At 40.1% G+C, this 24,941-nt stretch overlaps 1 protein-coding gene and 1 long non-coding RNA gene across 4 annotated transcripts in view; one reads left to right on the forward strand and one right to left on the reverse strand.

Moving 5' to 3' along the window:
• Positions 1-12,418: 12,418 nt before the first annotated feature.
• Positions 12,419-15,016, reverse strand: LOC133101348 (uncharacterized). Of its 3 annotated transcripts, XR_009702619.1 has the most exons (4): positions 14,883-14,967; positions 12,905-13,006; positions 12,564-12,684; positions 12,419-12,456 (listed from the first exon to the last, which is right to left on the reverse strand). It is a non-coding gene; the product is annotated as an uncharacterized LOC133101348 (long non-coding RNA). The 3 variants fall into 3 exon arrangements; XR_009702620.1 differs by having other exon boundaries at positions 12,430-12,684; positions 14,943-15,016; XR_009702618.1 differs by having other exon boundaries at positions 12,430-12,684.
• A 52-nt stretch (positions 15,017-15,068) lies between these two features.
• RPAP3 (RNA polymerase II associated protein 3) overlaps positions 15,069-24,941 on the forward strand; it is a 42,392-nt gene continuing 32,519 nt past the window's right edge. The window contains exons 1-4 of the mRNA XM_061204950.1: positions 15,069-15,136; positions 18,030-18,211; positions 19,000-19,140; positions 24,250-24,372. Of these exons, the coding sequence (XP_061060933.1) occupies positions 18,059-18,211; positions 19,000-19,140; positions 24,250-24,372 (417 nt within the window). The 5' untranslated portion in view covers positions 15,069-15,136; positions 18,030-18,058. The remainder of the gene's footprint in view (positions 15,137-18,029; positions 18,212-18,999; positions 19,141-24,249; positions 24,373-24,941) is intronic.

Here is a 24,941-nt window from a genome sequence, read left to right on the forward strand (position 1 = left end):
AAACTGAACAGGGTGAAAAACCAACAATTCTTCTTGGATCTGTAAGACAGGGGAGAACACAGGCAAACTGCTGCCCTCAAGACTGGAAAGACAGGTGAATGTAGGAAGACACAGAAACCAGTGCTGGGGTACAAAAACCTGAACTGTAATTGATAATTGCTGGAGGTTCAGTGCAGTTGGCTCTGAGAGTTAAAAACTCCAGGGGGCCCAGTCACAGGGTGCCTGCACAATGTTGGAAATTTACCTCCAGGAGCCCTCAGCCTTCCCACACAGGTGTGAGAAAAGAAACCATTTTGAAATACTCCAGAGCATTCTGTCCTTCTTAACAAAGTCTGCCCTGAGGGGAAGCTAGTTAGCCAGAGCCTAAGCTGCTGGGGTATTGTCAGAGCCTAACTGACAGGAAGGGAGAGACCCAACTCTAGCCTTCCACGTAGGAGAAGAGAATTACCCAACTCCAGCCCCCTTCTAGCCATCCTCTCCACACAAGCGGGGAGAAACACTTGTGAAGTTCACAGTACAGAGGCGTAGGCTGCCTGAAGGACAGACCTACAGAGGACTACAGAATGCTTTCCCTCCCCTCACACCTCACCACCACATTACTAAAGGCCTATTTACAGCACTTTCTTTTACTGGTACATTGTGTCTGGCTATCAAGAAAAAACTGTTACCCCAAAACGGGGTTCCCCTCTTGGTGGGTGTCGAGCCAAAAGACAACCAAGCCAAAGATCGGAAGGAAGAAGGATTTATCACTTGCAGCCAGTCAGGAGAATACTGGGGATCTTTCCCAAAGCAGTGTCACCCCAAACAGCAAAACTGGGGAAGCGTTAAGCTAAGGGTCCATGCATATTCATGGAGGGGCTTGGGCTGTGTGACAGAGTCCGAGCTTTAGTTGACTGAAGTCACGAGGGTCAGAAAAGGTCAACAACATCGTCCCTCAGTTTCCAGCTGATCTGGTGGTTGAGCTCTTCAGGCTAATCTTTACCACTGAAACAGAACCGGGAGTTTTTACCACTGATCTTTGCTATCTTTTTTTTTTTTCCTGATCTTTGCTATTGTTACTTCTCTTGCCTGATAACAGTCCTTTGTTTCTGCATTCTTTTGTTCCCTTAAGGTCATTAAATACTCAGACCTGTTCAAGGGCAAGCACGGTGGCCAGGCTTAGATTACAGAATGGCTTCGGCCCCAAGTGGCTTCTCTTCTGTCAAGAAAGCCATGCCTGGTTCTCTTTCTCTGGGGACTCCCTACCCTATCTGCTTGCATACCGAAAGGCAAAAAACACAATTTGAAGAGATAGAGCAAATAATCAGAACCAGACATGGCAGGAATGTTGTAATTATCATACTAGGGATTTAAAACAACTATGATTCACATGCTAAGGGCTTTAAGGGATAAAGTAGATAGCATGCAAGAACGGATGGGCAATGTAAGCAAAGAGATGGATGTTCTAAGAAACAATTATTGGGCTGCACCCCGCAGGCCTGCAAGCCCTGTACTTGCCCAGCCTGAAGGCTGAGGAAAGAGCCCAGAGCCAAGGACAGAGACATCAATGGCTTAGTGGATAGGGGGATCTTACATGTCTGAAGCAAGGTCCTGGAGCAACACCCCGCTCTGTGCAGCAGGTGGCAGGCAGCAGTATTCACTACCACGGGGGTGGGTGGGTAGAGGAGAGGGAGGTTACCGGTGATACAGGGAATTGACCTCAGCACGCCCCTCACCGCCCCTCTATGGTGGCAACACTAGTATGATGGGGAAACTATCATAGTGGAGACAGTGTGATCTAAAGGTTAGAACAATCACTAGCTGGGACCTGGGGCAAGTAGCAGACATTTACTGATTAGGCTCTATGATTAAGAGGGAAGGTCAGTCATGTGAGTAGCGTGTAGGCAAGGCAGGGACTGGTTGAACAGGGATGTACAGAGAGCAAGAGAACAGCCATCTTGGGTGGCCTGATCATACATACAACAATCAAAAAGAAATGCCAGAGATAAAAAACACTGTAATAGAAATGAAGAATACCTTTGATGGGCTTATTAGTAGACTGGACTGCTAAGGAAAGAATCTCTGTACTTGAGGATAGTTCGATAGAATCCTGAAAAACCAAAAGGCAAAGAGAACAAAGACTAAGAAAAACAGAACATTCCAAGTACTGTGGGACAACAACAAAAGGTGTAACATATACATAATGGGAATACCAGGAGAAGAAGGGGCAAAAGGAACAGAAGAGATATATTTTTTTAATTTTTTTTTTTTTTTTAGAAGGACATTTATTTATTTATGGCTGCATTGGGTCTTCGTTGCTGTGCACGGGCTTTCTCTAGTTGCATTGAGCGGGGGCTACTCTTTGTCACGGTGCGCAGGCTTCTCGTTGCAGTGGCCTCTCTTGTTACAGAGCATGGGCTCTAGGCACATGGGCTTCAGTAGTTGTGGCGCACAGGCTTACTTGCTCTGCGGCATGTGGGATCTTCCCAGACCAGGGCTTGAACCTGTGTCCCCTACATTGGTAGGCAGATTCTTTTTTAAAAAAATTAATTAATTAATTAATTAATTAATTTTGGCTGTGTTGGGTTTTCATTGCTGGGCGCAGGCTTTCTCTAGTTGTGGCGAGTGGGGGCCACTCTTCGTTGCGGTACGCAGGCTTCTCATTGCGGTGGCTTCTCTTGTTGCGGAGCACAGGCTCTAGGTGCGCGGGCTTCAGTAGTTGTGGCACGTGGGTCAGCAGTTGTGGCATGCGGGCCCTAGAGTGCAGGCTCAGTAGTTGTGACGCATGGGCTTAGTTGCTCCGTGGCATGTGGGATCTTCCTGGACCAGGGCTCGAACCCGTGTCCCTGCATTGGTAGTCGGATTCTTAACCACTGTGCCACCAGGGAAGTCCCTGGCAGGCAGATTCTTAACCACTGCACCACCAGGGAAGTCCCCAGAAGAGATATTTGAAGCAATAATGACAGAATTTCGCCAGATTAATGTCAGATGTCAAACCACATATCCAGGAAGCTCAGAGAACACCAAGCAGAATAAATCCAACCAAAAAACTATACGTTGGCTTATCACTTTCACATTACAGAATATCAAAGATGAAAATGCTGAAAGAAGTCACAGGAAAAACACACTGTATCATCTATAGAGCAACAAAGATAAGAATTACATCTGACTTCTCAGAAACCATGCAAGCAAGAAGAAAGTGCTATGAAACATTGAATGTGTTGAGAGAAAAATGCCACCAGCCTAGAATTCTGTACCCTGCAAAATATCCTTCAAAAGAAGTGAAGGAGAAATAAAGACTTTCTCAAATAAATAAAAACTGAGGGAATTTGTTGTCAGTATACTTGCCTTGCAAGAAATGTTAATAGAAGTTCTTTAGAGAGAAGGAAAATAATATAGGTCAGAAACTCGGATCTACGTAAAGAAAGGAAGAGTGTCAAAGAAGGATTAAGTGAAGATAAAATAAAACTTTTATTGTTCTGATCCTAAATCTAACAGATAACAGTTTGTTCAAGATAATAATAGTAACAGTGTATTTGATTAGATATACTTATGTGTGTGTGTGTGTATGTGTATATATATATATACACACATACACACACACACACACACACACACACATATATATATATATGAAATGAATGACAGGTACAAGGGAAAAGAGGAAGGAATTAGGATTATTTTGTTATTATAAAGTACTCACACTATCCATGAAGTGGCACAGTGTTATTTGAAAGTGGACATGGATTAGTTGCAAATGTATACTGCAAACTCTATGGCAACCACTAAAAAAAAAAGTTAAAAAGATGTGTAACTGATCGGGCTTCCCTGGTGGCGCAGTGGTTAAGAATCTGCCTGCCAATGCAGGGGACACGGGTTCAAGCCCTGGCCCGGGAAGATCCCACATGCCGCAGAGCAACTAAGCCTGTGTGCCACAACTACTGAGCCTGTGCTCTAGAGCCCGCAAGCCACAACTACTGAGCCCACGTGCCACAACTACTGAAGCCTGCACACCTAGAGTCCGTGCTCCGCAACAAGAGAAGCCACCGCAATGAGAAGCCTGCACAGCACAACAAAGAGTAGCCCCCGCTCGCCGCAACTAGAGAAAGCCCGCGTGCAGCAACGAAGACCCAACGCAGCCAAAAATAAATAAATAAATTAATTAATAAAAAAACAAAACAAAACAAACAAACAAAAAAGATGTATAACTGATACGCTAAGAAAGGAGAGAAAATGAAATCATATAAAATACTCAATTAAAAGCACAAAAGGCAGAAAAAGAGTAGAAGACAAAATAAGGAACAAAGAAGAACAAGGGCAACAAATAGAAAACAGTAACGAATATGGTAGATGTTAACCCAACTATATCAGTAATCCCTTTGAATGTCAATGTTCTACATGTACTAATTAAAAGACAGAGGGACTTCCCTGGTGGCGCAGTGGTTAAGAATCCGCCTGCCGGGCTTCCCTGGTGGTGCAGTGGTTGAGAATCTGCCTGCCAATGCAGGGGACACGGGTTTGAGCCCTGGTCTGGGAAGATCCCACATGCCGCGGAGCAACTAGGCCTGTGAGCCACAACTACTGAGCCTGCACGTCTGGAGCTTGTGCTCCTCAACAAGACAGGCCGCGACAGTGAGAGGCCCGCGCACCACGATGAAGAGTGGCCCCCGCTCACCGCAACTAGAGAAAGCCCACGCACAGAAACGAAGACCCAACACAGCCAAAAATAAATAAATAAATTAATAAATAAAATAAAATTAAAAAAAAAAAAAAAGAATCCGCCTGCCAATGCAGGAGACATTGGTTCGAGCCCTGGTCTGGGAAGATCCACATGCCGCGGAGCAACTAAGCCAGTGCGCCACAACTACTGAGCCTGTGCTCTAGAGCTCGTGAGCCACAACTACTGAGCCCGCGTGCCACAACTACTGAAGCCCACGTGCCTAGAGCCTGTGCTCTGCAACAGGAGAAGCCATCGCAATGAGAAGCCCATGCACGGCAACAAAGAGTAGCCCCTGTTCACCGCAACTAGAGAAAGCCCACGTGCAGCAACGAAGACCCAACGCAGCCAAAAAAAAAAAAAGACAGAGATTGTCAGGGTGAATCAAAAAACAAGACCCAACTATACATTGTCTACAAGAAATCCACTTTAAATATAAAGACATGTACAGATTAAAAGGAAATGGATAGAGAAAAATATACCATGCTAATACTAATCAAAAGAAAGCAGGAGGAGCTATGTGAATTTCTGACACAGCCGACTTCAGAGCAAGCAAAGTTACCACAGATAAAGAAGGGCATTCCGTAATGATAAAGGAGTCAATTCTCCAGGAAGACATAACAATTCTAAACTGTATACACCTAACAACAGAGCATCAACTACATGAGGCTAAAACTGATAGAACTGAAAGGAGACATAGATGAATCTATTATCATAGTTGGATATTTCAATATCCTTCTCTCAAAAATGGACAGATCTGGCAGTAAAAAATCAGTAAGGACATAGTTGAACTCGACAACACCATTGATCAACTGAATATAACTGACATCTATAGATTACTTCATCCAACAACACAGCATACACATTTTTCTCAAGTTCATATAGATCATCCACCAAGATAGACCACATTCTGGGCCATAAAACACACCTTAACAAATTTAAAAGAATAGAAACCATACAATGTCTGCTTTCAGACCACAATTAGCAAACTGAATCCAAAACAATATAGAAAGAATTATACACCACCGACCAAGTGGGACTGATTCCAGGTCTGCAAGGCTGGTTAAACATTCAAAAATCAATTAATGTAATCCAGTACATCAACAGTCTAAAAAAGAAAAATCACATGATCACATCAGTAGATGTAGAAAAAGCCTATGACAAAATTCAACACCCATTCATGATAAAAACTCTCAGTAAATTAGGAATAGATGGGAAACTTCTCAACTTGATAAAGACTATCTACAAAATAACCCAGAGCTAACATCACACTTAATAGTGAGAAACTCAAAGGTTCCTGCTAAGATCAGGTACAATGCAAAGATGATCCCTTTCACAATTCTTTTTCAACATTGTACCCCAAGTCCTTGCTAATACCATAACGCAAGAAAAGGAAATAAAAGATATACAGATTGGGAAGGAAGACATAAAACTGTCTTTATTCACAAATAACATGATCATCTATGTAGAAAATCTGAAAGAATCAATGAAAAAACTCCTGGAACTAACAAGCAATTATAGTAAGATTGCAAGATACAAGGTTAATATACCGAAGTCAATTGCTTTTCTATCTACCACAATGAACAAGTGGAATTTGACATTAAAAACATAATACCATTTACATTAGCCCCTCAAAAATTAAATACTTATGTATAAATCTAAAAAAATATACACAAGATCTATATGAGGAAAACTACAAAACCCAGATGAACAAAGTCTAAGAATAATGAAATAAATAGAAAGATATTTCACGTTCATGGATTGGAAGACTCAATACTGAAGGTGTCATTTCTTCCCAACTTGATCTACATATTCAGTGAAATCCCAATCAAAATTCCAGCAGGTTATTTTGTGGATATCAACACGCTAATTCTAAAGTGTATATGGCATGGCAAAAGACCTAGAAGAGCCAATAAAATATTGAAGAAGAATAAAGGAGGACTATATTACCCAACTTTAAGACTTACTATAAAGCTATGTAATCAAGACAGTGTGGTGTTGGTGAAAGAACAGACAAGTAGATCAATGGAATATAATAGAGAGCCCAGAAATAGACACCCCTAAATATAGTCAACAATCTTTGACAAAGGAGCCAAGGCAGCACAACGGAGTTAAGGTAATCTTTTCAATTTTTCAATCTTTTCAACCTGTCAATGATGTTAGACCAACTGGACATTCACATGCAAAAAAATCTAAACACAGACCTTATATCCTTCACTAAAATTAACTTAAAATGGATCATAGGGTTTCCTTGGTGGCACAGTGGTTGGGAGTCTGCCTGCCAATGCAGGGGACGCGGGTTCAAGCCCTGGTCTGGGAGGATCCCACGTGCCGCGGAGCGACTGGGCCCGTGAGCCACAATTGCTGAGCCTGCGCATCTGGAGCCTGTGCTCTGCAACAAGAGAGGCCACGATAATGAGAGGCCCGTGCACTGCAATGAAGAGTGGCCCCCACTTGCCGCAACTGGAGAAAGCCCTCGCACAGAAACGAAGACCCAACACAGCCATAAATAAATAAATAAATAAATAAAAATCAAACTTAAAAAAAAAAAAAAAGGATCATAGACCTAAATGGAAAACACAAAACTATAAAACTCTTAGAAGATAACATAAGAAAAAAACCTACATGACTTGGGGTCTGGTAATGCCTTTTTATATATTTTTTATTTTTTAAAATATTTATTTATATTTTGGCTTCGTTGCTGCGCGTGGGCTTTCTCTAGCTGCGGCGAGTGGGGGCTACTCTTTGTTGTGGTGCACGGGCTTCTCACTGTGGTGGCTTCTCTTGTTATGGAGCACGGGCTTTAGGCACGCAGGCTTCAGCATTTGCAGCACACGGGCTCAATAGTTGCAGTACGTGGGCCCTAGAGCACAAGGGCTTCTGCAGTTGCGGCGTGTAGGCTCAGTAGTTGTGGCTCGCAGGCTCTACAGTGCAGGCTCAGCAGTTGTGGCACACAGGCTTAGTTGCTCCGCGACCAGTGGGCTCTTCCCAGACCAGGGATCAAACCTGTGTCCCCTGCATTGGCAGGTGGATTCTTAACCACTGTGCCACCAGGGAAGTCCCTGGTAATGCTTTTTTAGGTACAATATCAAAGGCAAAATCCGTGAAAGAAAAAATTGATAACCTATACTTCATTAACACTAAAAACTTCTGCTAGAATAAAAACCATATGATCATCTCAGTAGATGCAGAGAAAGCTTTTGATAAAATTCAATATCCATTTATGATCAAAACTCTCCAGAAAGTGGGCATAGAGGGAACGTATCTCAACATAATAAAGGCCATCTATGATAAACCCACAGCTAACATCATACCCAGGGGTGAAAAACTAAAAGCATTCCCTCTAAGATCAGGAACAAGTCAAGGATGCCCACTCTTGCCACTTTTATTTAACATAGTTTTGGAAGTCCTAGCCACAGCAATCAGAGAAGAAAAAGAAATAAAAGGAATCCAAATTGGAAAGGAAGAGGTAAAACTGTCACTGTTTGCAGATGACATGATACTATATTTAGAAAATCCTAAAGATGTCACCAGAAAACTACTAGAGCTCATCAATGAATTCGGTAAAGTTGCAGGTTATAAAATTATAACACAGAAATCTCTTGCATTTCTATACACTAACACAACTATCAGAAGGAGAAATTAAGGAAACAATCCCATTTACCATCACATCAAAAAGAATAAAATACTTAGGAATAAACCAACCTAAGGAGGCAAAAGACTTGTATGCTGAAAACTATAGGACGCTGATGAAAGAAACTGAAGATGACACAAACAGATGGAAAGATAAGCCGTGTTCTTGGATTGGAAGAATCACTACTGTTAAAATGGCCATACTACCCAAGGCAATCTACAGATACAATGAAATCCCTATCAAATTACCAACGGCAATTTTCACAGAACTGGAACAAAAAATTTAAAAATTGGTATGGAAACACAAAAGATCCCAAATAGCCAAAACAATCTGGAGAAAGAAGAATCGAGCTAGAGGAAACATGCTTCCTGACTTCATATTATACTACAAGGTATAGTAATCAAAACAGTATGGTACTAAGGACTTCCCTGGCAGTCCAGAGGTTAAGACTCCATGCTTCCATTGCAGGGGGCATGGGTTTGATCCCTGGTCAGGAAACTAAGATCCTGCATGCTGTGTGGTGCAGCCAAAAAAAAAAAAAAATACACACAAAAAAACCCAGTATGGTACTGGTACAAAAACAGACACATAGATCAATGGCAAAGGATAGAAAGTCCAGAAATAAACGCATGCACTTATGGTCAATTAATCTATGACAAAGGAGGCAAGAATATACAATGGAGAAAGAACAGTCTCTTCAATAAGTGGTGCTGGGAAAACTGGACAGCTACGTGTAAAAGAATGAAATTAGAACATTCTCTAACAGCATTAACAAAAATAAACTCAAAATGGATTAAAGACCTAAATGTAAGACCGGATACTATAAAACTCCTAGAGGAAAACATAGGCAGAACACTCTTTGACATAAATTGCAGGAATAGTTTTTTGGATCCGTCTCCTAGAGTAATGGAAACAAAAGCAAAAATAAACAAATGGGACCTAATTAAACTTAAAAGCTTTTGCACAGCAAAGGAAACCATAAACAAAACAAAAAGACAACACACAGAATGGGAGAAAACATTTGCAAATGATGCAACCAATGAGGGATTAATTTCCAAAATATACAAACAGCTTATACAGCTCAATATAAAACAAACAAACAAACAACAGAATCAGAAAATGTGTAGAAGACCTAAACAGACAGTAGGGAACCCTCCTACACTGTTGGTGGGAATGCAAATTGGTGTAGATAGTCACTATGGAAAACAGTACAGATGTTCCTTAAATAACTAAAAACAGAGTTACCATATGATCCAGCAATCCTACTCCTGGGCATATATCCGGAAAAGACGAAAACTCTAATTTGAAAAGATGCACCCCAATGTTCACAGCAGCACTATTTACAATAGCCAAGCCATGGAAGCAACCTAAATGTCCATCAACAGATGAATGGGTAAAGAAGATGTGATACACACACACACAATGGAATACCACTTAGCCATAAAAAGGAACGAAATAATGTCATTTGCAACATGGATGGACCTAGAGATTATCATACTAAGTGAAGTAAGTCAGACAGAGAAAGACAAATATCATATGATATCACTTAAATGTGAAATCTAAAAAAATGATACAAATGAACGTACTTACAAAACAGAAATAGACTCACAGACATAGAAAACAACTTATGGTTACCAAAGGGCGAAGAGTGGGGAGGGATAAATTAGGAGTTTGGGTTTAACAGATACACACTACTATATACAAAACAGATAAACAAGAACCTATTGTATAGCACAGGGAACTACTGGGTTGGCCAAAGAGTCTGTTTGGTTTTATTCTGTACCATGGCTCTAGTAGTGCTTGTCTTTAACTTCATTCGAAACAATTTTGTTAGATTATATTGTGACAGCATATCAGCATGCATTTAAAAAAAAAACTTATCAAAATTGGTGAATTTTTGTGTAGCCATTTTAATACTGAAGTTGGAAGAAAAATAGCAACATTTTCAGCATATTATGCTTTATTATTTCAAGAAAGGTAAAAACGCAACTGAAATGCAAAAAAGATTTGTGCAGTGTATGGAGAAGGTGCTGTGACTGATTGAACGTGTTGAAAGTGGTTTGCAAAGTTTCATGCTGGAGATTTCTCGCTGTATGGTGCTCCACCGTCGGGTAGACCAGTTGACGTTGATAGCGATCAAATTGAGACATTAATTGAGAACAATCAACGTGGCTATACCACATGGGAGATAGTCGACATACTCAAAATATCCAAATCAAGCGTTGAAAATCATTTGCACCAGCTTGGTTATATTCATAGCTTTGATGTTTGGGTTCCACGTAAGTTAAGTGAAAAAAACCTTCGTGACCATATTTCCGCATGCGATTCTCAACTTAAACATAACGAAAACGTTCCATTTCTAAAACAAATTGTGATGGGAGATGAAAAGTGGATACTGTACAATAATGTGTAACGGAAGAGACCATGGGGCAAGTGAAATGAACCACCACCAACCACACCAAAGGCCAATCTTCATCCAGAGAAGGTGATGCTGATGCTGTGTATATGGTGGAATTGGAAGGGAGTCCTCTATTATGAGCTCCTTCCAGAAAAACCAAACGATTAATTCCAACAAGTACTGCTCCCAATTATGTATATAACTGAATCACTTTGCTGTACACCTGAAACATTGTAAATCAACTATACGTCAATTAAAAATAAAATTCTGCTCTGGGAAAGACAATATCAAGGGAATTAGCAGACAAGCCACAAATGGGGAGAAAATATTTGCAAAAATATTTGATAAAGACTGTTCTCCAAAATATAAAAAGAATGCTTGAAACTACAAAAAGTAAACAACCAATTAAAGAATGGGACCTTAATAGACATCAACCATCAATAGACCAAAGAAGATATACCGATGGCAAATAAGCATATGAAAAGATGCTCCACCGCATATGTCATCAGGGAAGTGCAAATTAAAACAAGACACCATTACACACCTGTTAGAATGGCCAAAATCTGCAACACTGACAACAGCAAATGCTGGTGAGGATATGGAGCAACAGAATCGCTCAGACATCGATGGTGGAAATGCAAACCAGTATAGCCACTCTGGAAGACAGTTTGATTTTGTAACAAAACTAAGCATATTCTTACCATATGATCCAGCAATTGCACTCCTTCATAATTACACTCCTTCATAATTACACTCCCAAAGGAACTGAAAACTTCAGTCCACACAAAATTCTGCAAATGGATGTTTTTAGCAGTTTCATTCATAATGGCTCAAACTTGGAAGCAACCAAGATGTCCTTCGGCAGGTGCATGGATAAACTGTGGTACATCCACAGATTACAGTTTTAGAGTTGCTATGAAAAATGACAGAAAGTTCACTCATACAGGAAGCAGAAGCACAAAATATTAAAAGCTATTTCTTCTTAGCTCTGAATGATATAATTCAGAGCTAAAAAGAAATGGGCTATCAAGCCATGTAAAGACATGGAGGAATCTGAAGCTCGTATTACTAAGTGAAAAAAGCCAAACTGAGAAGGCTCCATACCGTATAATTTCAACTATTTGACATTGTGGAAAGGGCAAATCTATGGAGACAGTAAAAATAATCAATGGCTGCTGGGGGTGAGCGTGGAGGGGGAGAGATGAATATGCAGAGCACAGAGGATTTTTAGGGCAGTGGAAATACTCTGTATGGTATTATAATGATAGATATATAGCCATTAGTCATTTGTCCAAACCCACTGTACAACACCAAGAGTGAATCCTTAGTTAAATTATGGATTCTGGGTGACTATGATGTGTCAATGTAGGTTCATACTTGGTAAAAAATGTACCATTCTGGCAAGTGATGTTGATAAAGGGGGAAGGCTATGTATATCTTGGGGTAGGGGGTGTATGGGAAATCTCTGTACCCTTATCTTAATTTTATTGTAAACCCAAACTGCTCTCAAAAAATAAAGTCTTTAAAAAAAAAAAAGAATGGAAGGAGCCCTGCACATAGATTCTGAGGGGATACATGGAGACTGGTGCTCCCTAGCCTTGATAACCAGCCCCCTGGACCACGTACACAGGGAACATAAGGACGCCTCTGGATGCAGCTTCTGTGGTTGCAGAGGTTGACCAAACTGAGGGAGGAGGAGTGCCAGAGAGATATAAGGAGACTTCTCACCTGTAAAGAGATTATTTAGGCCACAGATGCTAGGAAAATGCCAGGTATGGAGGAGTGCCTCAGGCAAGTTACAGAGTGCAGATTTAAGAAATAGGGCCTACTCTTACCCTTCCTCAAGGGAGGTCACAGTCAAATGAGCAAGACAGGGGGTAGTAGAACAGGCCATCACAGGTGCCAGCTCTGAAGTCAGACTGCCCAGGTACCTCACCAGGCTCTGTCACTTGCTGGCTGTATGGGCAAATTTCTTAATTATTCAGGTCAGCGTCCTCATCAGTAAAATGGGGATAATATTACCATTGTTGTGAGATAAGGAATGTAAAATAACATGCTTATTTCTTATAATAATTCTTACTTGTCTTCCTTATTATACAGATTTCATTTTGCATTAGGAGAGGCAGTTTACCTTCCCTGCTATCAACCTTAACCTTTATCTCCTGGTGCCCAGTACCTGTGCTCCTTAGAGACGTCTTCAGAGGTCTTCCAGACAGTCAAGTGGGAGACAGGGAGAGATGTAGGAGAGAGTTATTAAATCCCCGGGTCTGGACCTTAGCTTTACAGGAGGGAGAGACAGGAAATAACATTTGTTGAGCTCCTACCATGTCCCAAGCTGTGCTAAGTAGGCCGTCTACATACATTTTCTTACTCCAGTAGGTATTTTTATCTTCTCCATTTTAATTTTAATTTACATTAAGCCTCAGTGTACAGATTACATTCAGATTACATTTTCAGTAAGTGGAAGAATCAGCATTTCAGAATTCAACCTTTTTCCTCAGGTTATAATGAGCCTGGATTTCTAGCAGTATCGACTCATTCATTCACTATTCTTTTGACAAATACTTATTAAGGCCTTTAAGATAGAGGTTACTGGTTGCCCCTCAGTATCTGCTCCCTTCCTCTCCTTCCTTATTTATTGAATTCTTGTTTTTAGATGAGCACATGACTGCCAATAGTAAAAAACCCTCAACCTCCCTTGCAGAGGGAAGGCTGCCATTACAGGCATAGTTTTTTGTAGGACAGTGGGAGCCTCAGGATTAGGTGATGGTGGCCATCAAGACCATCTGACTAACTCCTCTCACTTTGATTTTGTACTCACCAAGCAACAACTGATTATTATGTGAAGAGAGAGAGAGAGGGAGAAAGATGTGAGAGGGTCTATGAGGTTTTACTAGAGCAGCCAGCTGGCCCCCTTCTCTCTCATCTCAGTTGACTCTGCCAGAATTAATTTTTAAAGACAGAGTTGCTTTGCGACTTCCCTGGTGGTCCAGTGGTTAAGACTCTGCACTTCCACTGCAGGGGGCACACGTTCCACCCCCAGTCGGGGAACTAAGATCCAGCAGGCCCTGCGGTGTGGCCAAAAAAAAAACCAAAACAAAACCCATAAAAACCCCAACAGAGTTGCTTTTGTTAAGAACATCTATAAATCAATATCTGTTTTAAAATTATTTATTATTAGATTAATTTTAAAACACACACAAAAAACCCCTTAAAAGTCAGTTTTCTGTCCGCCAGCACAAAAAGCAAAAGAATCATTCCCTTAGCAAATATTTTGGTGACAGTTAATGATTTGACTACTATGAGTTTAAAATACAAAGATACCAAATAATTATACAGTGGGAAAGATGTGCTGATGACTTTGTAAGGAAGGTCCCCAGGGTGGTTTTTCACTGATCCTTACCTGGATTAGTGGGTCCCAGCCTCAACTGCACAGCTATATCTTGTGCTTTTTAAAAAATCAGGATGTCCAGGCTGTGCTGATTAAATCACAATCTCTGGGGAGAGGTCCTAGAAATCAGTATTTTTTCCCCACACTCCCAAGGTGATTCCAAAGTTCAGCCAAGCTTGAGAGCCACTAATCTGAATTTTTGGTCTAATGTTTAAGATCATAGAGCTATTTCAAATGGAAAGGTTTGTTTGTTTCTGTTTGTTTTTGTGGGCTTTTAAAATTACTTTTGTTTTACAGTTTTAGAGTTGCTATGAAAAATGAGAGAAAGTTCACTCATACAGGAAGCAGAAGCACAAAATATTAAAAGCTTCATATTCTTTTTTCTTTGTGGCCAGGGAATTCTAAAGACAGACCTTAATACTGACACACATCCAAGAAAGACGCAGAGATAGATACATTTAGAAAAGGAAAGAGTTTACTTGCAAAGGTGCAAGGTAGGCAGACTGAAAAACTGGTTTGCCGAATACAAGAACTTAAAGAAAAAAAAAACTACTACAAAAATTGCTAGAGTTACTAGTTTACATAGCCTGTTTACGGTAGACAAACAGTAACTTTCTCACATGATTATCATACAAAGGTTGTAAAATACCATTACACGCAGCAAGGCAAATATTAAAATTGAGGGGAATCCAAGGAACTATTCAAGGCGTTATTATTTGGGGAATCGGAATAAGTCTGGATGATCCTGCAGTTTTTGGATTACCTAGTGTGAAGTTTGGTCATACCGGAAGCAGGCAAAGCAGCAGATTTTGCTTTAACGCACCTGTCAACGCTCTAGGCTGGTTCTACCCCGAAGAGGGCACAGTGTATCTGACCTTCTGCGCACGCTCCGTCCCGGCTCCAGGGGGCGGGGCGAGGGCACGCGGGGACTTGTGGGAAAGCCCAGGAAGGCGGGGCCCGGCGTGAGTCACTGCGGGCGGGAAGCTGCGGCAGTGGGGACGGTAACGGCGTGTTGAGGTGAGCCGGCTTTGCGGTTATCACCGGCTGCAGCAGCGAGGAGGCTTTTGGGGTCGCCCTGCGGGAGGAGGGGGTGCGGCCGTGGGTCCCGGGTGAGGCGGAGAGGGCAAGGGCGGGCGGCAGGGCGCGGCGTTGGGGTGGCGCGGCGGTTTCCAGGGTAGAGGCGCACCGGGGAGGGCGTTCCGGGAGGGGTTCGCCCCGAGCAGCCCGGGCCTGGACGGACAGCCTTGCTGTCGGTCTCTCCACCCCGGCTGCCCGGATTATTGGGCAATTTGCGGTGGTCAGGACCGCAGATCCACCCTCCCCAGGAGACCTCGGTGGGGCCCGCCCCCTTTCGGCGTGGGTGTGCAATGCTCGCCCGGATATTGGGTATGAAAGTGATACCCCAGGCGCTGGAAGTTTCTGGTTGCCTGCTTGGACGCAGGTTCCGTGGGAGCAGAGGTGATAGGTGAAATGGAAAAGGTTTATTTCCCCGCCCCCCCCCCCACACGTATCTCAGTGGTTTGCTGCGCTTTTATCCACATTTTTGAGTCCCTCGGCAAAACATTGTACTAGCTTTGTTTTTTAATGAGATATACGTATGTGGTCAAACATGGGCACTGCCTGGAAGAAGCTTAAGTTTAGTTTACTTTCTGACGCAAGGCCGGGGGGTCAGAAGACCTATATGCAGTTGCAAACATCTTTTCTCCTCCTAAACGAATCCCTTTTCTCATCTCTTCTATCTCTCCCATCCTAACCAACCCCCGCCCCCCTGTCCCCCCTGTACACACTTAAGCTTTGAATTCCCTCCCATCTTTTTGGGGACCTTGCCCCATCACGCATTCCCTTTCCTATATCTTCTTTTACTTTGTTCCTCAATTCCCCCCCCCAATACTCGTGGGCAATTTTAGGTTATGAAAGGCAAAATTATGCTAATCCCCATATAATCTCATTTACTCTGCTCATTTTATTTCTGTCCTTAAAAAAAATTCCCCTTAAAACTCTAAATAATCTTTATATGACTAAATATAATGCACTTTATTTCCTCCATGTGACTTCTGTGGCCTTTGACACTGCTAACTTTCCGTCTTCTTGAACTCCTGAAAATTCTCTTCTGTGACAGTACTCCAAGTTTTCCTCCCAGCTCTCTAGATGCCACTGCCTGATTTTTACTGTGTTGGCATTTCTTCCTTGTTTTGTTCCCTAGATATGCGTTCTTCAGGCTTCCCCCAGCACCCCTCCCCCCATTGTCACAGTAATTAAACATATCCAAATCTCATGATTGTAGCTTCTACCTTTATGCTAGTGACACCCAAATTTACATTTCTAGCCCTCTGTAACTACATACTGGCTATGTCCTGATGTCCCATAAGAACTCAAATTCACCTTATCCCAAACTGAAAAAAATCTGGCTTTACACTTGTTCTGCAATTCTGAAACCTCTTTTCCTTTTAAAATTGTGATTCCTGACTCAAAGTGGTACCACTACTCTTACCAGGCTCCCAAACCAGAAATCTAAAACTTTGAGTCCTTCTCTTCTCACCAACTCCTCAATCTAATGAGTCATCATGTCCCTTTTATTTTTACCACCTTAATGTTTCCCATAGCTTTCAGACTGTAGGTCAGATCTCATGGCCTGGCATTTCCTGATCTGTCCCATATTTGCCTTCTCTTCCGTCATTCTCCCTCCCAGTCCCTCATTCTCCTGGCCCACTCCTCCACATTAATCACTTGGCTGGCCCCTTTTGAAACATGGCTTAATTTCAGCACCTCTGGGGACTCTTTCCTTGAACCTGCCACCCTACTGTGTGATTTATACCTGTCCTTTGTGGTCAGCCCCATAGCATCTGCATGTACCTCTAGCACAGTGGTTCTCAACCAGGGGATATTTGAAAATGTCCGGAGACATTTTTGGTTGTTCCAGTCCAGAGGGAAGGGAGTAATACTGGCAACTAGTTAGTAGAGACTGGGGATGCTGCCAACCATCCTATAATGCACAGGACAGCCAACCTACAACAAAGAATTATCTGGCCCAAAATGTCAGTAGTCCCGAGGTTGAGAAACCCTGCCTAGCATAATATTTTGTTACTCAGTACTTAGATTATTTTGTTTTCTCCTCCACTAGAGAAGGGACCTTGTCTTGTTTTTGCATCCCTAAATCTTTTTTTTTTTTTTTTTTTTTTTTTTTTAGAAAGTACTTGAACTGTGTTTTTAATTTATTTTTTAATTTTTATTTATTTATTTATTTATGGCTGTGTTGGGTCTTCGTTTCTGTGCGAGGGCTTTCTCTAGTTGTGGCAAGCAGGGGCCACTCTTCATCGCGGTGCGCGGGCCTCTCACTATCGCGGCCTCTCTTCTTGCGGAGCACAGGCTCCAGACGCGCAGGCTCAGTAGTTGTGGCTCACGGGCCTAGTTGCTCCGCGGCATGTGGGATCTTCCCAGACCAGGGCTCGAACCCGTGTCCCCTGCATTGGCAGGCAGACTCTCAACCACTGCGCCACCAGGGAAGCCCTGCATCCCTAAATCTTGATACAGGGCCTTTCACATAGCCAAAGTTCAATAAATGTTGAAAAAAAAAAAGAGTAAAGGAGGTAATTAGGCTAAACTTATAAACTCTAGAGATGAGCAGCCAATCTGCTACCATAGGCTACTTGCTAATTTTCAGTGATTTCCTCCCTGTTGCCGTTCATTCACATTGCATGGATGCCCAACCTATCTGTTTATTTTGCATTTGTTTATTCAGCAAACATTGATTGACTCATTTTAAACATAATATACTGATATTTTCTTTCTTCTGCATCACTTTAGGTTCCTTTCCTTATGTGTATCTTGGCCATTTATGAAGAGGTAAAAATCATTAATTAGCTGGGTTTCAAAAAAAATAAACCAAATAATTTTATTTAATTCTTATCAGAGGTTGGTTGATAAAAAGTGCAGGCCACAATGACTTCAGCAAGTAAAGCAATTGAATTACAACTACAAGTGAAACAAAATGCAGAAGAATTACAAGACTTTATGAGGGATTTAGAAAACTGGGAAAAAGATATTAAACAAAAGGATATGGAACTTAGAAGACAGAATGGTGTTCCTGAAGAGGTAAATTTCTTAATTAAATTCCTACTTTAGCATCCAGCAAAACTATTTATTTTAAAGTAAAGCACCACCTTTAAAATGTTTTGTGGAACTACTGACTGAAGTGATTTGCTTTCTGCCAACATTTTGAAAAATTCCACTTTTTAAAGTCTTTGTAATAATTGTATTAACTATATTAAGACATTTTAAGGCTTAGTGAATAGTTACTGAAAGGAAGACCATGTGATAATTCTTAAGGTAAATGAACAGAATCATAAAATATGTAGGTTTGTATATAATTATGTATATCATATATAATTATATATTTAGTGATATATTAACATATAGTATTGCCATAAAAACTTAGGTAGTACCTAGGCTCAACCAAATGGTTTTCTTAAGACAGTTCATTCAAATATGGATAGCCTTTTCATACTGTTTGTAAGGATGTGGAGGCAGTGCAGTGTGCCATTGTACTGCTGCTAAATCATTGTGCCAAGGCTGAAGATCAGGCAGTTTTTGAATTTAGGATTGCAAATCCTAAAATGCAAAGTGTATAATTAAAATTTCTAGGTAATAGCAATACTTTTCTTATGACTGAACAATGTTCAATATTTGTCAAAGGATGAATTAAACTTTTCAGGCATAAGTTATCATTATAAATGAGTGAATTGGTATTTCTAACCACTTGAAAATTAAATTAAAAATTACTTTTACTTGAAAATATACTTTAGTGAGAATTTTAAACATCGCTAGTTATACAGAAAAGTAAAAGAGCAGTCTTAAAACGTTGTGTTCTTTTCCCTTCCTAGAATTTACCTCCTATTCGAAATGGGAATCTTAGGAAAAAGAAGAACGGCAAAGTTAAAGAGTCATCTAAAAAAACCAAAGATGAAAACACAAAAAACAGGATAAAATCTTATGATTATGAGGCATGGGCAAAACTTGATGTGGTAAGTTAATCTGGTTATATGCTTCTTAGTATTTGAGTAAAATTTTCTTGGAGTTAGTTAAGAGTCATGGATTAAATGAAAAATAATGTAGAGTTCTTAGGACCTGTGTCTTTCTCTTATAGACTGTTTTGTGTGGAATGAAAACTTAAATACCTAGCTGTTCAATTAACTAGATTATTTTTTCTCCTACAGTCCTCTTTCAGTGAATAGTGGCTAAGACAGCTGGATTCTTTTCTTTTTTCCTATTTTTTCTTTTTTTCTCCTTTTGCACAAATAGTACATAGAGATCCAGTGTACTCTTCACCCAGTCTCCCCTAATGGTTACATCTTATTTAACTATAGTACACTATCAAAACCAGGAAATTGATATTGGTGCAACAATGTATGTATAGTTCTTTGCCATTTTATGACCTGTAGATTTGGGTAACCACCATTGCAATTAAGATATGGAAATATTGCATCACCACAAAGACCTCCCTTATGCTATCCACCTATAGTTGCGCCCACCTCCTTCCTCCTCAACATCTCTAACCCTTAAACAGCCAGAATTCTAGATAGTAATAATATGAGAAAAGAAGGGCTCTACCAACTTTTTTTTTTTTTTTTTATAGACTGAAGGACCTGTAGAATACTGGCTAAAAGAGAATGCCTTTGGGTTTAGTCTTAGGGCTAGGGCTGCGTGACAATAGAAGTAGGGCTATCTTGATTTCAGGAAGGGTGGGCTTCACCCTTCTAGGCTTGTGTGGTGCATGCCTCCCATCTCCCACACATGAGACACAGTGTAGCTGGAGAATTAATTACTCTGCCTTATAACCCTCTACCCAGTATTCCAAGCAGCCACTGTCAGGCCAACCTGTGAACAGGAACCTGTTGGCCAGCCTTATTCTAGACTCTGACCCACCCTAAGGGTTGATTTAGTTAGGTTGATTTGGAATACACACTCTCTTTTAGTCTTTTTAAAAGTGTTCATTATGTAATATTTGATTCATACAAAATAGTTTGTAGAGATACATGTTCTAAAGCATGATAATAAAATGAATACATAAACCCACCACCTAACATAAAGAGAATTTTTCCAATCCCATTGAAGCTGCCAGGGTGCTCCTTCCCTGTCCCATCTTCTTTTCTCCTCTCTACCTTCAGAGGTAACTACTATTCTGATTTTTATGTTTATTGTTTTCTTTGCACTTTTTTGTTTAACATTTTTATTGAGGTATAACATTCATACAGTAAAGTCCCAAAATCTTAAATGTACAACTTCCTGAATTTTCACTCATGTACAAAACTGAGAAACTACCATCCAGATCAAGATATAGAACATTTCTAGTATCCCAGAAACCTCCCTTTTTGGTTGATTACCTCCCAAAGGTGGCCACTGTTGTGATCTCTAATATTGTAGATGGGTTTTGCCAGTTTTAGAATTTCTTGCAATTGTATCATACAGTATGCACTCTTCTCTGTTTGGCTTCTTTTGCTATTATTGTCTGAGATCGATCCGTACTGTCAGTAGCAGTAGTTTGTTCTTTTTCATTGCTGATCAGAATTCCATTGTGTGAATATATCACAATTTGTGTATCCATTCTCCTATTGATATACACTGAGTTGTTTGCAGCTTGGGGCTGTTATGAATAAACCTGCTATGAACATTCTTGTACATGTCTTTTGATGGATATAAGCACCTGGGATGGTATTTGCTTGGTCATAGTTTGTATATGCATTTAGCATTAGAAGATACTGCCAAATGGTTTTTCAAATTAGTTGTATTTCTCTTTTTTTAAAACATTTATTTTTAATTAATTAATTTTTTAATTGAAGTATAGTTGATTTACAATTTAGTTTCAGGTGTACAGCAAAGTGATTCAGTTTTGTATGTATATGTACACACACACTTATCTGTACTTTTTCAGATTCTTTTCCATTATAGGTTATTACAAGATATTGAATATAGTTCCCTGTGCTATACAGTCGGTCCTTATTTTTATGTTTTATATATAGTAGTATATATCTATTAAACCCAAACTCCTAATTTATCTCTCCCCCACTTCCCCCTTTGGTAACCATAAACTGTTTTCTATGTCTGAGAGTCTGTTTCTGTTTTGTAAGTGAGTTCATTTATATCACTTTTTTCTTTTTCTTTTTTTCTTTTAATTTTTATTTTATATTGGAGCATAGTCAATTAACAATGTTGTGTTAGTTTCAGGTGTACAGCAAAGTGATTCAGTTATACATATACATGTATCTGTTCTTTTTCAAATTCTTTTCCCATTTAGGTTATTACAGAATATTGAGCAGAGTTCCCTGTACTATACAATAGGTCCTTGTTGGTTATCTATTTTAAATATAGTAGTGTGCACATGTCAATCCCAAACTCCCAATCTATCCCCGCCCCCCGACCCTTCCCCCCGATAACCATAAGTTTGTTCTCTAAGTCTGTGAATCTGTTTCTGTTTTGTAAATAAATTCATTTGTATCTTTTTTTTTTTTTTTTTTAGATTCTGCATATAAGCAATATCATATGATATTTGTCTTTCTCTGTCTGACTTACTTCACTTAGTATGATAATCTCCATATCCATCCATGTTGCTGCAAATGGCATTATTTTATCCTTTTTTGTGGCTGAGTAATATTCCATTGTATATATGTACCACATCTTCTTTATCCCTTCCTCTGTCAATGGACATTTAGGTTGCTTCCATGTCTTGGCTATTGTAAATAGTGCTGCTAGGAGCATTGGGCTGCATGTATGTTTCAAATTAGAGTTTTTGTCTTTTCCGGTTATATGCCCAGGAGTGGGATTGCTGGATCATATGGTAGCTCTATTTTTAGTTTTGTAAGGAACCTCTATACTGTTCTCCATAGTGGCTGCACCAATTTACATTCCCACCAGCAGAGTGGGAGGGTTGCCTTTTCTCCACACCCTCTCCAGCATTTATTATTTGTAGACTTTTTGATGATGGCTGCTCTGACTGGTGTGAAGTGATACCTCATTGTAGTTTTGATTTGCATTTCTCTGATAATTAGTGATGTTGAGCATCTTTTCATGTGCCTATTGACCATCTGTATGTCTTCTTTGGAGAAATGTCTATTTAGGTCTTCTGCCCTGGTTGTATTTTTCTTAATGAAACCAAGGCTAATTGAGTCCAGAGAGAGCGCACATTATTATTTAAATAGTATGTCATCTGCTTTAGTAATGTCTCGATGTAAGAGAAGTATGATTTTAGGTCTTGAATTTATTACTGCTGGAAATGATACTTTCTGAACATATGATTTATTCTCTGCTGAGTATTATTTAGCCTGCTTTCATTTTTTGTAACTTTACCCCCTTCTGTGTAGCCTTTTCCTTTTCATAAATTGGAATCTTCTTATAATGCCCTTTCCTAAAAGGCATCATGTCAGATGATTTCTTAGAGAGTTGCTTTCTACAGTCATTTATTCATTCAACAGATATTGATTGGACTCCTGCTTTGTGTGGCCAGTGCAGTCATGGTTGTTCCATTCTAGTTCAGACCTGAGCAGCGGCGTTAGTGTTCTGCTGCTGTTAGTTTTCTACACATGTCTGCGTAACAGGGTTGGACAGTCTTGGCTTTAATCTTGGTAGGCTGGTGGAATTTCTAGAATCTTCATGCTAAAACACATAGCTAAATTTCAGTCTATCTTTGAATGTTCATTCAATGAAACTAAGCATAGGTCTTATTTTGTTTTTTAATTTATCAACAAGTTTTTTCCTACATAAATTATTTAAAATAGTATATTGTTAAATACAGAAAGGATTTTGTTTATATATTAATTGTTTTTGTTTACATGAGTTTTTTTAAAATATAAATTTATTTTATTTTACTTATTTTTGGCTGCATTGGGTCTTCGTTGTTGCGCGCGGGCTTTCTCTAGTTGCGTCAAGAGGGTGTGCTACTCTTCGTTGCAGTGTGCGGGCTTCTCATTGTGGTGGCTTCTCTTGTTGCAGAGCATGGGCTCTAGAGCGCAGGCTCAGTAGATGTGGCTCACGGGCTTAGTCGCTCCGCAGCACGTGGGATCTTTCTGGACCAGGGCTTGAACCCGTGTCCTCTGCATTGGCAGGTGGGTTCTTAACCACTGCGCCACCAGGGAAGCCCTGTTTACATGAGTTTTAATGAACTCTTTAATGGTTACTGGTTTAGAATCTCTTACTAGGGAGTTCCCTGGTGGCCTAGTGATTACGATTCTGGGCTTTCACTGCCGTGGCCCGGGTTCAGTCCCTGGCTGGGGAACTGAGATCTCGTGAGCCAAGTGGTGTGGAAAAAAAAAAAAAAAAAAGAAAAGTCTCTTACTAAAAATCATTCTTTTATTATATGTGCTAAAAAAAAATGATTAAAAAAATACTGATGGGGTCCATGAAATGATTCATTACCGTGAAAGGAATGTGTGAGTCAAAAGAGATTGGGAATTGCTGGACTAGCATGTTATGTATTTTCTTTGGTAGAGTCAGCTATATATTGGAATACACTGAGAAACAGTATAATATAGTCATTGAGAGCCCTCTGGAGGAGGCAGACTGCCTGGGTTCAGATCCTCATTTGGCCACTTACTAGCTGAGTGACCCTGAGTGAGTTAACTAACTGCTATTTGTCAGTTCCTTCAAGTGAAACACATGGGTAATTATATCTACCTCATAGGTGGCTGTGAGAGTCAGGAGTTAATTGTGCTCTACAAGCAGTTTTTGTTTTAAAAATAAGAGAGAAAAGTTTTTAGATAAAACCTTTCTCTGCTGTTGGATGCAATTACACAGATTTGGGGTTATTTGCAAACTTCTCTTATGTAAAGGAATAATACTTCGCTGCTAATAGTTTGTGATTTAGGGGTGATTTTTAGACTCTATTGACTTAGCTTACTTTATGAATTCAAAGTCAGATTCTCTAAGTAGTTTGGATCTTGGTTTTCTAAGCAAGAATTCCCTTTTCTCTGGATTTAATCTTAAGAATGAGAGGTTATTTGAGTTGCTTTTGTAGGCCTTTAGGTCCTTAGATTGTAACAACTTAATGTTCTGTTGAATGTTCTTTTTGGGGGGGTGGAGTTTATCTTCTTTTTTTAATGGTCATGTAATTATGAACACTGTTTCCCTACTTTTGATTTCAGGACAGTATCCTTGATGAGCTTGACAAAGAAGAGAGTACCCATGATTCTGTGTCTCAAGAATCGGAGTCAGAAGAAGATGGGATTCATGTAGATTCACAAAAGGCTCTTGCTCTAAAAGAAAAGGTACTCTTTAGGTTAGCCGTTGGTTCCTTCAAGTAAGCAGGATATGTAGAAAATCATGTCCATACCAAGATTTCTGCAGCATAATTTAGGGGGTGTTCAAACTTTAAGCTGTTATTGGCTATATCCCTATCAGGAGGCAGTATAGCTTAGTGGTTAGGAGTATGTGCTCTGAAACCAGATTATCTAGGTTCAAATCCTGTGACAAGTTCTTTAAATTGCCTGTATGTACTCAGTTTTCTCAGCTGTAAAATAAGATTAATATTATTACTAAACCTCAATGGGTGGTTGTGTTATTAAATGAATTATTATATGTAAAGTGCTTGGAGCATACAGAGAGTTATTCCAGGGCTTTAAGTAGTAGACTGAAGTACTAATCAAATCAGCGTGTGATTCTTGACATGGACATTATATCCCACTCCTCCATATCACAGACCATCTTTGGTTGCTTTTTGGAACGTTCAACATCTCCCTGAGGAATGCCTCATTATTGTAAAACTGGCTATATTGCTTTTCAAAGAGGTGGCACTCTTTCAGATTAAAATTTATCTTTATGCCTTTCTTTTGTTACA

The sequence above is a fragment of the Eubalaena glacialis genome, chromosome 11, assembly GCF_028564815.1.
Source record: "Eubalaena glacialis isolate mEubGla1 chromosome 11, mEubGla1.1.hap2.+ XY, whole genome shotgun sequence".
NCBI lineage: Eukaryota > Metazoa > Chordata > Mammalia > Artiodactyla > Balaenidae > Eubalaena > Eubalaena glacialis.